The sequence below is a fragment of the Bos taurus genome, chromosome 16 (genome assembly GCF_002263795.3).
Source record: "Bos taurus isolate L1 Dominette 01449 registration number 42190680 breed Hereford chromosome 16, ARS-UCD2.0, whole genome shotgun sequence".
Classification (NCBI taxonomy): domain Eukaryota; kingdom Metazoa; phylum Chordata; class Mammalia; order Artiodactyla; family Bovidae; genus Bos; species Bos taurus.
In genome coordinates, this window is record NC_037343.1 from 77610120 (window position 1) to 77624852 (window position 14733).

The 14733-nt window shown below is 39.3% G+C and overlaps 1 protein-coding gene across 5 annotated transcripts in view; it reads left to right on the forward strand.

The window, feature by feature from the left end:
• PTPRC (protein tyrosine phosphatase receptor type C) overlaps positions 1-14733 on the forward strand; it is a 129500-nt gene that overhangs the window by 69517 nt on the left and 45250 nt on the right. For all 5 annotated transcript variants that reach the window (XM_015475267.3, XM_005217330.5, XM_010813545.4 and 2 more), the window contains 5 exon segments: positions 900-1043; positions 2510-2653; positions 6076-6195; positions 8396-8554; positions 10286-10494. In XM_015475267.3, the coding sequence (XP_015330753.1) occupies positions 900-1043; positions 2510-2653; positions 6076-6195; positions 8396-8554; positions 10286-10494 (776 nt within the window).

Genomic DNA, 14733 nt, shown 5'->3' on the forward strand with positions numbered 1-14733 from the left:
GGGTCGCAGAGTCAGACACAACTGAGTGCGCCTGTGCATGTCTAGAATATCTTGGAAAGATACAAAGTCAAAGATTTGATGTTTGTGGGGAAAAAAAAGTACTTTCTCCAAAAAAAAAAAAAGAGTCATAGTCACCTTAGGGGGATCCATCTGGTTTTGGTGCCTCAGCAACTGCTGGGAAAGAGAAGGGACTAAGATACTATGTGGACTTCAGGGACGCAACCTTCACTAAATGTGTTTTCAAAACGGGACTTGGGAGCCGTGTAAGTCTGTTAAATCTCTTACATCTTTTATTAATTCAAGATCATTGATTTACTTATTAACATTTAGGTAGGCTAGATGTCTGATGTTTATGGAAAAAAGAAACTTATTTAACCTACTCATTTTTTAAAAATATTACTGAAATAAATGATCAAATAAAAACAGAAAGTGACAATTTTTAAAAAAATGCATTACCCAGAGGGAATCACACATGCTCTGTGTAATGACCATTCAATGAAAATAATCAAAGAGTAAATGAAAAACTGAAAATATAAGTAAGAATAATTAAATGAAGCCAGTCTTTTAATATGTGCAAAAGATGCAATTTTATCTAGATTTTTGCTTGGATTCTATTTTTTAAAAGTAGCGTAAATTCTAAATAAATTAGCATTACATATATTGGTAGCATTTCATTTAGAATTTACGCTACTTTTAAAAAATAGAACCCAAACAAAAATCTTAAAAAAAAGAATAAAGACTTAAGAAATGCAAAACCCTGAGAATTATTCAACTTTTCAAAAGTAATCTAAATTCTTGCCAGATTCTGTATCATGAATATAATTTGAATACCTGTCACTGAGCATACGGCATGCATTATGAAATATTAATCATGCATTTTTGTGTCTTTATTCTGACAGATCCTAATCAGTTTCAGCTGGTAGACTGCGTGGAAGATGAAGAAGCAAATACTTCCCTTTGTTTACACTGGCAAAACAAAGATTTTCCAGATAATGGACAATTCAAGTGTAATGAAAATAAAATTGAATACAAATTTAAATGTGGTAAGAATTTGACGTTGATCAGAGGAGGGTTTTTTTTTTTTTTTTTTTCCTATAGTGGGAAGTTTCTCTAAATATTATCTAATGATTCCTTACTCCCTCCTTTCATCCACTTTCTTTCAGTCTCTCTCCCTCTCTCTCTTGCACAGTCCATGATATGTTTGGAATCAAACACTTGTATTCTTTATACCACTCAAACTTACAAAAGAGACAGATACTTCACTGGAAGAATAATTTTTGAAATAGCAGTATTTCAAGTTTATATTTATAAGATATATATATATATATCTTATATATATATTTATAAGATATAGATCTTATATTTATAAGAATTTTCTTGGCAACAGTTACACAGGAGGCGTTGCTGAAGAGATTATCAGAGAAGAGTTAAAAAAGCTAAGATACACAAACTCCTAGCATGAGTGGGAAAGCAAGCAATTGCACGTGATTCCACGAGCTCCTTTGTCAGCCCTCCATCAACAACACCCGTAAAAAACTGCCAGAAGACTTTCACAAAGGAAAGGAGAAAAAAGAAGCATCAGTGCTGCAAGGGATATGAGTTGGTGTTCACGGAAGGGGGGACTTGAGTTAGAATTTCTTTTTAGTAATTAATGATTTAATACCCTTTAATTTCTCTTCATTTGAGTTTATTGGGATGAAATCTCCCTCCCTTGGCATAAAGCCACCTGCTAGGCCGTATTTGGCAAGACAGACAGACGAAAATACACACTCTCACAGAGGGTGGAGCGTGGGACTGGTTATAGACATCATGTTTCGGGGACACACAGCTTGGGCATGAGCAGGATGAGGAAGGCAAGAGCGAACGTGTGGCAGGCTGACGACATAACTGTGATCTCATTATCTACGTGATGAAGGCTGACTCAAATGCAGTCTCAACTCTCAACAGAGAACGATGAACTAATGCCTCATTTCTTCAGTTAAATTAGAGACACTCTCAAGTTCACTTCTACTTACCAGTGTTTTCTTTAAAAATGAGTGTAGCAAAACCATGCGTTATTGCAGCAGATTTCTGGATCTTTTACTTATTGTTTTGACCATTTGCATAGGTTTTTAATCTAATAGAGATTAACTATAGATATAGATTAACTATAGATATAAAGTCAGAGAAGGCAATGGCACCCCACTCCAGTACTCTTGCCTGGAAAATCCCAGGGATGGAGGAGCCTGGTGGGCTGCAGTCCTTGGGGTCGCTAAGAGTCGGACACGACTGAGCGACTTCACTTTCACTTTTCACTTTCATGTATTGGAGAAGGAAATGGCAACCCACTCCAGTGTTCTTGCCTGGAGAATCCCAGGGACAGGGGAGCCTGGCAGGCTACCGTCTATGGGGTCACACAGAGTCAGACACGACTGAAGTGACTTAGCATAGCATAGATATAAAACCAAAGTGAAATTTAAGTGTGATATATTACATTCATATACTCATATGCAATCCTTATTTTTTTTAGATGGCGGTTCTCCAAGTTATAATAAAGACACATTTAAAGTGAGGAATCTTAAACCCAGAACTAATTATACTTGTAGTTCACAAGTACTCTATGATCAACAGCTTCTTATTAGTCAAAATAAAACTATTGAAACAGATTTTGGAGGTGAGTATATTGCTTACGTTTGTATGTTAAATTTCTTTTCTTTTTATAGTCTTATGATTCTTTGAGAATCATAGAAAAAGATATTATGAATTTGGAGAAAGGGTTTCACAAAAAGGCGTTGTGTCCATTTTAAAGTGAAAATTTAGAAATAAATGACAGAGAATCCAAACCTCCATGAAGTTTTTGCAAACTGTAGGCTGCTGTGAGGTCCAGGTGGAAACAAGACTGTGAGGTAAGTGACATGCTTGTTCACACAATTCCCATTGCGTCTCCTCGCTCCTGTAGCAGCCTCCTCCTTTTGATGTCTCCTGCCTCTTCTGGGCCACTTTCAAATCCTGCCTCTCACAGGAGTAAGGTGAGCACAGAAGCTAATGAGAAGCAGTGATAAAGCGAATTGTTGATAGCAAAATAATAGTTGTTACTACTGAGAAGCCAGCAACATAAATAATAACAAGATTATTATAACTAGTAGCAATTGAAAAATAAAATTCTGGAAAATAACAGCATCTGGAAGATGGCAGGGAGAAGGAATAAAAAAGTGCTAAAACTTCAGTTATATTTAATGGAAGTAAAGAGATTAGTAGAAATAAAGCCTCTCGATGAAGGTGAAATGGAGAATGAAAAAGCTGACTTAAGACTAAGATCATGGTATCTGTTCCCATCACTTCATGGCAAATAGATGGGGAAAAAATGGAAACAATGACAGACTTTATTTTCCTGGGCTCCAAAATCACTTCAGATAATGACTGCAGCCATGAAATTAAAAGATGCTTGATCCTTGGAAGAAAACCTATAATGAGCCGAGACAGTGAATTAAAAAGCAGAGACATCACTTTGCTGACAAAGGTCCATATAGTCAAAGGGATGGTTTTTCCAGGAGTCATGTACAGATGTGAGAGTTGGACCATAAAGAAGACTGAGCACCAAAGAATTAATACTTTCGAAATGTGGTATTGGAGAAGACTCTTGAGAGTCCCTTGGACTGCAAGGAAATGAAACCAGTCAATTCTAAAGGAAATCAACCCTGAATATTCATTGGAAGGACTGATGCTGAAGCTGAAGCTCCAATACTTTGGTCACCTGATGTGAAGAGCCGACTCATTGAAATAAACCCTGATGCTGGGAAAGATTGAAGGCAGGAGGAGAAGGGGATGACTGAGGATGAGACAGTTGGATGGCATCACTGACTCGAGGGACATGAGTTTGAGCAAGCTCCAGGAGAGAGTGAAGGACAGAGAAACCTCACGTGCTGCAGTCCAAAGAGTTGAACACAACTGAGTGACTAAACAACCAGAAGAGACTCCAGTTGACTTTAGAAATTTACTAGGAAAATATGTTAATTGTGAGGCAATTTATGAACAACCATTAAAAATATGAAGGACAGATAAATAGATGACATTGTGTATAATCAGTAGAAGAAAGTTACGGAATAAAAGATGTTCTACATGTTAAAGGAGGAAAAGGAGAAAGGAGGAGGAGGGGGAGGAGGAGGAGAAGAAAAATGGGGAAGGGGAGGGGAAGGAAGAGGAAAAATGTGGCAGAGAGGGAGACAGAAAAGGCTAAGTAGTAAACAGTAGGTAAAAGAGCAGAAATGTCAAAGTATATCAAAAGTCGGACTTCCCTCATAGCTCACTTGGTGAAGAATCTGCCTGCAGTGCAGGAGACCTGGGTTTGATTCCTGGGTTGGGAAGATCCCCTGGAGAAGAGAAAGGCAACCCATTCCAGTGTTCTAGGGAAATCCTGGGAAATCCCATGGCCAAAGATGCCTGGCGGGCTGCAGTCCGTGGGGTCACCAGAGTCGGACGTGACTTAGCGACTAAACAAACCACCATATCAAAAGTTAATATAAATAAAACGGTTTAAATTTACCTTTTGAAGCAAAGGCATTCAGACTCGAATAAAGTAAAGACATATTTGAGGGGAATTTGTACCTTAAGTAAGATCAAGTGATAATTTATGGGAACTTTTATTGCTTAGCTCCTATTGAATGAAATCAATGGAGAGTGCTTAGAAAAAAACCGGAAAAAAAAAATACAAAGATATTAGAAAGGAGAAAATAACAAAGGCTGGAGTACAGATTATTGAAAGAAGAAACAAGCAAAGATATCAGGAATTTACTACTCAGTTTGAAGGCTTGGTTTTGAAAAGAATAATAAAATACACCTCTAGCAAAACAACCTTCCCCCATGCATTAACAAAAGGACATTAGAGAAGTCCTCGAAGCTGTCCGCGGCCGCCGGGGGGCCCGTGCCTCTCTTCGGCCACGAAAACAAAACAAAACAAAACAAAACAAAAGGACATTAAAAGTACAGTAGAAATTTCATGGAGAAGGCAATGGCAACCCACTCCAGTACTCTTGCCTGGAAAATCCCATGGACACAGGAGCCTGGTAGGCTGCAGTCCATGGGGTTGCAAAGAGTCGGACACGACTGAGCGACTTCATTTTCACTTTTCACTTTCATGCATTGGAGAAGGAAATGGCAACCCACTCCAGTGTTCTTGCCTGGAGAATCCCAGGGATGGTGGAGCCTGGTGGGCTGCCGTCTATGGGTTTGCACAGAGTCGGACACGACTGAAGCGACTTAGCAGCAGCAGCAGAAATTTCACAGATTATAAAGAATCTCATATTCAATATGAAAAGTTAGATAAAGTGAATAATTTTCTAGAACATACAAATTATGAGCATTTGCCTAGGGGAAGAGTTAGAAAATTAGACTTAAAACCACAGTCTAATACCTCTTCACTCACTTCACACTCCCTGTCTGCTTACTTCACCTACCCTTTAAAAAAGATAAACCAGAAAGGTAAGCTTAGTTTCTGTCCTATCCAAACTGCCCCACAGTATAGAAAACATGTAAATCTATCAACTCACTTTGATTATTGTTAGGGTTTGGAATAGGCTTAGGCATACTGTTATGTGGATACCAAACATGCACAAAGATGAGGCCACTGTAAGCCAGTCTCTTCCATGAATGTAGGTACTGAATAGTAAATGAATTATTAACAAAGTCAATCCTCTAGTACCTTATAAAACGTGTAGCTACAAAAGAAGATATACAGAAGTGTTATATGCTCAGTTGTGTCCGATTCTTTACAACCCCATGGGCTGTAAACTGCCAGGCACCTCTATCTGTGAGACTCTCCAGGCAAGAACACTGCAGTGGGTTGCCATTCCCTTCTCCAGGGGATCTTCGCAACCCAGGGATTGAACCCAGGTCTCCTGCATTGCAGGCAGATTCTTTACTTTCTGAGCCAAATGATCTCTAAAGAAAATGTAACAAGAGCAGGTATCTTTCTTACAATTTCATCTTTGATTCATAGTTAATCAAATTATGGCTATTAACAATGCATGCTAATAATATGAAAAATGGTTTCTCTATGTCTTGTTTTTTTCACATTTTATCTTCTTATTCTCTCAACAGAACCAGAAGCACCTCAGAATTTTACTTGTTCTGCTAAAAATGCAACTGAAGGAAAGTGTACCTGGACACCACCTCAAAGCTATTTTGACAGAATCTCTCTTTGCTATTGGATTACTCCAGGTAACTTGTAGAAAATTTAATTCCATATCAGGAAAGATAAATCTAAAATTGGAAAACACTAGATATATGGATGGAGAAGGAAATAGCAACCCACTCCAGTGTTCTTGCCTGGAGAATCCCAGGGGTGGGGGAGCCTGGTGGGCTGACGTCTATGGGGTCACGCAGAGTCGGACACGACTGAAGTGACTTAGCAGCAGCAGATATATGGAAGCAGTGAGTGAGCCACAGAGCTTTCTACACAGCAACCGTGATGGGCATCCTATACGTCTTGATTTTAAGAACTGCCTCCACTCACTATGGACTCCCCAGCCTCTGAGATGCCTGAAGCTCAGAACATCCCCAATATTGCTTGTCTTTCTTGACCTTCTTACTTATAATCTTTACACTCTAAAGCCTAGAGAAAGAAAATCTCTGGACGATAATACTCAGCTGTCTTCCACATATTACGTAAGTGAGCTGCACTGGTTTGAACTTATTGTTCTGGATGACAGACAAACCGCTTCCATAGCTTGATCCAGCTGGTGCACACACAAAATTGGGTGAATAAAAATGAACATACTCCTGTTTAGTCATGGAGGGCACTTTATTGGCCAGTGGAATCTTAGAACGTAGTTCTAGTTAGCATGAAACTTCTGCAGAAGTCCAGCCACTGGGCTGGCCCTTCCTTTGGAGGGACTGTTTAAGAGAACAGACCTCTCCTGGACGATTCGAAGTATCTAAAATGCCTTTAGAAGACAGTGGGGACTGTGGACCATCTCAGAATAGACTCAGCCCTTGGGATAGCCCTCTTGACAGTCCTTGCCCTATAGTTTAAAGTAGTTTTGAGTTGAATATCTCACAGAGTTCCATCTCTTTGGTGGGTAGGTGAAATTTTCAGATTTCAAGAGGCAGAAAGCCACTTCTCTTCAGCGTGTTATTGTATATTTTGATAACATATGCCTTTTGCTGGTTGAATCATAATAATCAGACTACTAAAGCAAAGCTCCACGCACATGTAGTTTTCCAGTTAGCATAAGAGGACGTATGGAGTCTTCTCATATGGAGAAGAAATGTTTGCCGTGTATTTGAGCTTATGGTACTTTGAAAAGTTATGTCTATGAGAAAAGAAAAGTGGAAATTATAGGAAGATAAAACAGCAGGATGGTTGGATAGTCTGCCTCATTGGACCCCTCTCCTGTGAGCTCTCTTTGCTTGGTTTCTGTGTGAGCACATTGGTTTTCTTTTCTCTTTTCTGAATCTCCTTCTCACTTTCCCTTGCTGTATTCCTCACTTTTTATATTCTCTCTCCACTATGGAGTTCTTTCAATGCCAGAGTATATGGAGGGAATTTATGGAACAATGTTTATTGTTCTTTGTATTCTATACAGTTTAAAAAAGCATTTGAATAATAGGCTTAGAAGGAGGTAATGTATTGGTTATTGTGGTCAGACAACTTTTTGTTTATTTTTTGCAACGAGTACAGATCCTTCTTATTCAGTGCTATCCAAATTTATGACTGCCCTGTTATAATCCTTGAACAGAATGGGTGGGGAGGGATGGGCAGGGAGGGATACAATATCAAGCTTTGTGTGCCCTTTTCTCAGAAACTGGGTTGGTAACTGGCTGAATCCAGCCTCCACGGTGGTTCACGCACTGACTCTGCTCAAAGGGTCCTTCGGAACCAGCTCACCCGCAGTCCCCTGTCTCTTGCGGCCTTCAGACTCCGCTGCTTTCCCTCATCGTCTCAATTCCTGTAGTGCTCAGAGGAGTAGGACAAGGAGACGGAGTTATTGGTGATCAAATGGATTCTGCATCTGAAGTTTATAACAGTAGCCATATCAAAGTTCAAAGTTTGGAGGTTATCAGAAAAAGTTTCACTAAAGTATTGGAAAAAAGACTTTCGTAATATCCACCATGGGCTGTGCTTTCTCAGAAAGAAAATAAACCATCTTCACTGATACGCTTGGACTCTTTTATTAATATGTTATGTACCAAATTAACTATGAAACCATTAGTTTGGAATATTTGAGTTTATTTGAAGTAATTACATTCATTCAATACATTTGCTGATAGTAGTATGTACTTCTGAGCACAAACATTTTTGTATTTCAGTCACTCAGTTTGGAGTGGGCTCAGAATGATTTAATGTACAGACCAAGTTAAATATGTGGTAATCCTGGCTTTTGATGACTTAATAAATGTTTCTGTTTTTCCCTTTGAGGTGGACGAAATTGCATCCCTCAGGATAAAACCCAGGACGGAATAGATTTGCACAATTTGAGACCTTTCACAAACTATACGGTGGTGTTACAAGCCCGGGTCACAGGAAAAGTAACTCGCAGTAGAAATGCGACCTATACATTTTGGACAGATCCAGCAAGTAAGTTATGAACTTTAGTGCTTTTTTCTATGAATGGTGAGAAGCAAAGTCTAAGCTGTTTAAACAGCAAGTTCACATTTATTCTTCATTTGGGAAGCACTTTGACTTGGCACATTTGTTAATATCTAGGGTTTATAATAATTAAAAAACAACAATTTAAAAGCTCTCATTTGAGGTTTTCTCTGTGTCCTTCAGGTATAATCACAGAATTGTACGAATGAAGCCTGAGAACATATGAGCTGGTACAGTGTGTAAGAATTCAGGCAATTAAGTACCTAACCAACTTAGAGAAAAATGAATTACCTATTATTTTCTTTATTGTCTGGAAATTTCGACTGCTATCAGATACATGAGAATCCCACACTCATAAACCATTCACTTGCTGACTTTTGCTTGCATGACAGGCACTTCATAAACCATAATACTTTGACAGCATTTTCTTCTCATTACAGTGAACTGCCTACTGTTTTAAGTCACATTTTACATTCATTTGATTCTTGCCACCAAGGGGAAGTGCCACGGATTCCAGGTGCAGAGCTCCATCCGTCTCTGGGGTGACTGAACTCCATGAGGGTCGGGACAGAAGAAACAGCCCTGTGCAGATCAGCAGCCAGGGCTCCAGAGACCCTCCCTGGGGCTAGGCTCACAGAGGACAGGTGTTCTACTCGGGGCTGGGTATAAAATGCTCCTAATGTCATTTAAGTTCATGCTTCAGAAGTCCAAGTCCTCACACTTTACACTTTGGTTATTTTCCTGAATTCCTGTGCTATTCACAGACACAAAGACGATTTGTTGCTGATGAAGAATTCAGCCAGGTATCCCCAGGGTCATGTAAGTGCTTGCAAAAGGAGGGCCTGAGCCATCTGTAGGCCTTCGAGGTTTCCCCATCACTATCTCTTCCCTCCCTGCCCCTTCTTTTCATTTCCTCTGTTTTCTACTTCTACACATTCTCTGTGACAAAACTAGATAGCGTATTAAAAAGCGGAGACATCACTTTGCCAGCAAAGGTCCATATGGTCAAAGCTGTGTTTTTCCAGTAGTCGTGTACAGCTATGAGGATTGTACCATAAAGAGGGCTGAGTTCCAAACAACTGATGCTTTCAATCTGTGGTGCTAGAGAAGACTCTGGAGAATCCCTTGGACTGCAAGGAGATCCAGCCAGTCCATCCTAAAGGAAATCAATCCTGAATATTCATTGGAAGGACTGATGCTGAAGCTGAAGCTCCAATAATTTGGCCACAAGATATGAAGAGCTAACTCACTGGAAAAAGCCCTGATTCTGGGAAACATTGAGAGCAGGAGGAGAAGGGGGTGACGGGATGAGATGGTTGGATGGTATCATCGACTCAATGACATGAGTTTGAGCAAACTCCAGGAGACAGTGAAGGACAGGAAGTCTGGGGTGCTGCAGTCTTTGGGGTTGCAAAATCTTGGACACAACTGAGTGACTGAAGAACAAGAAGAACAGCACACTCTCTGGGAGAATCACAAAAATCTCATAGTTTCAAGTACAACTTATATGCTAATATTCATTGAAAGATGTGTAATTTATTTTCAAATGTTTTCTTAAACAGCTTTTTTATGTACATTATCTCCTAATTTCCCCATCCCCAAATAAGCACTTAGAATGGTTTTATATTGTTCACATATATTATCCAGTAATTTAAATATTCATTTAACAAATGGTTAAAGTAACCGCTGTGTTGTTTTTTTTTTTTTTCATTTTGATAGAGCCAAGCAAGGTCAATGGTTTAAGTGCTTCACGGAAGACAGAAAATACTATAGCTGTGAGCTGTAAACGTCCTGACCAGCTTAATGGCCCCGAAGGGAAGTACTATTTGGAAGTAAGAACTGGAAATACCTTGGTTAAAAAAGATTCAGGACCAGAATGCAGATTCTTGGTAGAAGATCTTCAGTATTTAACAGAATATAATTTTTTGGTAAGATTACAATTTCTATAATCACTCCAGAACTGATATATATTATAGTTATTATTCTGCAGTACTTAAATAATTCTAGGACTAGTGTTCACACAAGCTTGAGAAGCTCTGATGTCTAAAGGAATCACACTTCATAAGTCTTAAAACTTTGACTCCATACTTTTCATCTATAGTATGATTTATGGCAGATATTTGGTTGGAATATTTTTGACCTTCAGCATGACTACTTATAAATTATTGTTCTTATGTCAAGAAACACAGTGCACAAATTGTTATTATTTATTAATGATAATTATTGGTTATTACTTTGCCACATCTTTTGTTCTTCTTGGCTTTGTGTCTTTACTAATGTGAGCTTTCTTTAATTACAAATATTTTTTTACAGGTACATTGAGGTTAGAAAATAGAAAAAAAAATGTCAGGAAATAGCAATGTATGCAAAGAGTTTAAAACCTCACCCATAAACTCATTGTCTACTGATCATATTTTGTGTATATGTTTCTAAAATGGGAGGGCTCAATCTTTTCCTTTTGCTATAGGAGAAAGCCTCAGCTCATTCAGTTCATTCTGTCTCCTGTGTTTATTCCCTGTAAGAAATACAGAGAAGAATTTCCAAAGAAAGCTGAAGACCTGAAACACTTTTGACACTTTTGGTCTCCAAATGTGTACAGGTTTTTCCCCATGTCCAGCAGCTATCTGAGACGACTGGTGGGTGCCCCATAATTTAATTTAATTTCAACACCATCTATCCAGAGAAAGTGCCGTATTCCAGGGGCACTCCCCTGGAATGTCCAGGGGAGGGGTCAGTCCCATGAGATTGGCCCCACCCCACTTCGGAATGACAGCTAAGAGATGCCCATCACTTCTGCTCGATTGGGCTCCACGTCAGGGGCTCCCATCACCCCTTCCTTGAGTTTGATTAATTTACTAAGGCAGCTCACGTAACTCAGGCAGATACTTAAAGGCTGTGAGAAAGGATTCAGGTAAACAGCCAGCTGAAGAGATATGTAGGGGGGTCTGGGAGGGTCTGTGTGCAGGAGCCTCTGTCCCCCTGGAGTTGGGGGTGTGTCTCTCTCCTGGTGTGAATGTGCTCCCCAGTCTGGAAGCTCTCTGAACCCTGTACTTCTGGGAATTTCTGGAGGCTTCATCACACATACGCGATCAGTCATTAACTCCATTTTCCACTCTTCCCCCTTCTCACGAGAATGGGGGGAGGGGCTGAAAATTCCAAGACTGACTATGGCTTGGTCTTGGCAGTCCTGTGGGGGCCATCTGGGAACCCACTCAGAGTTACTTCAGTAGAAGAAAAGATTATCACTCCCGGTGGCTCAGTGAGAAAGAATCTGCCTGCAATGTGGGAGACCTGGGTTTGATCCCTGGGTCCGGAAGATTCCCTGGAGGAGGAAATGGCAACCCACTCCAGGATTCTTGCCTGGAGAATCCATGGACAGAGGAGCCTGGCAGGCTACAGTCCATGGGGTCACAGAGTGTTGGCCACGACTGAATGACTGAGCATGCACGCAGGAAATTATGAAGGTTTTAGGAGCTCTGTGTCAGAAACTGGATATATTTCTCATTGTCTCATCAGTTCCATGATAAAAGCACACAGTTTGATAAACTGCATGTTTCAAAAATCACTGTATCATGAACATTTTTCCATACTAAATATTCTGCTACTAATTTTTAATGGTTGCACAAGGTTCTGTCTTATGGCTTTCTTGCATTCTACTCACCATAACTGTTTTGGTCTCTGTTAAAAGCAACAATAAGTAAACACTCTTATTGGAAAATAACAGTATCTTTGAATATGTCTTTTATTGTCTCTGTCTGAATAAATTCCTGAAAAAGAATGTATTGGGCCGAAAGGAAGTTACATATAATTTAAGATTTTTAAAAATTAACTCATTGGTGTAGAGTTGCTTTACAGTGTTTTGTTAGTTTCTTGCTGTACGGCAAAGTGAATCAGTCATACATGTACACATATCCCCTTTTGTGGATTTCCTTCCCATTTAGGTCGCCACAGAGTGCTGAGGAGAGCTCCCTGTGCTGGGCAGCAGGCTCTCGCTAGCTGTCTATTTTATACACAGTATCAATAGTGTCCATATGTCACTCCTGATGTCCCAGATCATCTCACATCCTCTTTCCCCTTTGGTAACCATGTCTGTTTGCTCCATCTATGTCTCTATTTCCGCTTTGCAAATAAGTTCATCTCTACTGTTTTTCTAAGTTCAGCACACATAAGCGACGTTTGTTTCTCTTTCTGACTTACTTCACCAGGTCCACCCACGCCTCTGCACACGGTACTGTTGAGCCCCTTTGTGTGGCTGAGCGATATCCCACGGCATGCATGTACCTCATCTTCTCTGTCCATGCCTCTGCTGGTGGACATTTAAGTTACTTCCGTGTTTGGCTGTTGTAAACAGTGCTGCAGTGAACATCGCAGTTCATGCACCGTTTCAGATCATGTTTTTCTCTGGATTTGTGCCTAGGAGTGGGATTGCTGTGCCCTATGATAGCTCTAATTTTAGCCTTTTAAGGAACCTCCATACTATTCTCCATAGTGGCCGCACCGATTCACATTCCTCCCCACAGTATAGGAGGGTTTGAATGAGTGCACTTCTTTTCTTTTCCCAAACAAATGCACTGTTATTGCCTATCATTGCCCGTTTTACCTCATCTTCCTCAGCACCCAGGAAGCTCCAGGCACACTGGCTTTCTTTCTGTTTCTCAAAACACTCAGGTTTCACTCTCTTTAGGAACTTAGGACTCTTCTCTCTGTCTGGAGTTTTCTCCTCCCATGTGTCAATCGTGATAACTTATTCTGGAAAAATACAGCTCAACACCATATTAAAGTGCAATCTTAAAATTCACACTAGGAGACTGTTAGCTTTCCACTCTCCTCCTCACTCTTCAAAAGACTGTTGTTTTCTTCTCTGCAGTTCCCGTAACTTGCTTTTATGTTTATTTCAGAACCCGCTGCTGCATTTATACCTTCATGAAGGAGTAACATTTTAGCTTTCCACATCAGTCTTATCTCTGGTTAATAAATCAATACAGTTGTTTTTATAGTTGTTAATGTATTACTTTCCATTATTGTAGGTTTATTTTGATGTTCTGCTAGTTTGGGAACTGAAAGTGATTTTTGACTATTTCTTTCTCCTTTTCTTTTTTATTAACTAAGAAAAAGTTTTAAACTTATCGATTATCCTTTGCTAAAATTTTCACTCTATCCCATGTCTTTTATCCTAATCTCTCAATGACTGACATAAAATTGAATGAATGGATTTTTAAAGTAGATTGTTCTAATTATTGATAATTCCCATAGAGTATGTAATTGTAATTTGGAAGCATTTTTAATTAATTTTTTTAAAGAAAATGTTTGCACATTTCTAGTTCCTGCATTTTTGTATTATACTTATTATTTTTATAAGATAACTAGGCTTTTACAATTTCTGCCCTTTGAAATTTACACTATTTTTTACAGCTCAATGTGAGATAAATATTTATAAACATTCTGCGAGTACTGGGGAGATTGTATATCCTCCACAGGGTAAAAGCTTAGGTATGTTTTTTTGTTACAGATCTATCATATTTATCATTCAGCTCAGTTCAGTCGCTTAGTCATGTCCGACTCTTTGCGACTGCATGGACTGCAGCACGCCAGGCCTCCCTGTCCATCACCAAGGCCTGGAGTTTGCTCAAACTCATGTCCTTCGAGTTGGTGATGCCATCCAACCATCTCATCCTCTGTCGTCCCTTTCTCCTGCCTTCAGTCTTTCCCAGCATCAGGGTCTTTTCCAGTGAGTCAGTCCTTCACATCAGATTGCCAAAGTATATTTATCATTAATCTCTTTTAATTATACTGTTCAAATCTATTTTTACTCAATCGTTTTGTTTTTTTGACTGAAGATTCTTAATGCTTTCTGGGTCCGTGCAGTTTCCCTTGTGGGTCTAATTGCTTTTGCTCGATCATGTTTAATATTTTGAACTCCTTACGTCTAAACTGTAGATGTTGCCATGTCATCGATTTGTATCATTTTAACCCTCATGAACTAAAATCACTTTAATATAAATAGCATGATTCTTACATTAAACTGTTCCCACTTAGTCTTAAAATTTTTTGTACAGAGTATGTGTAACTCTAATAAGCAGTATACAGCAGAATTTCCTTTTTAAAGAAATGTGAAGATATTAGTCTATTCATAGGGAATTTTAACTTTGAATAATGAACACTTTGGT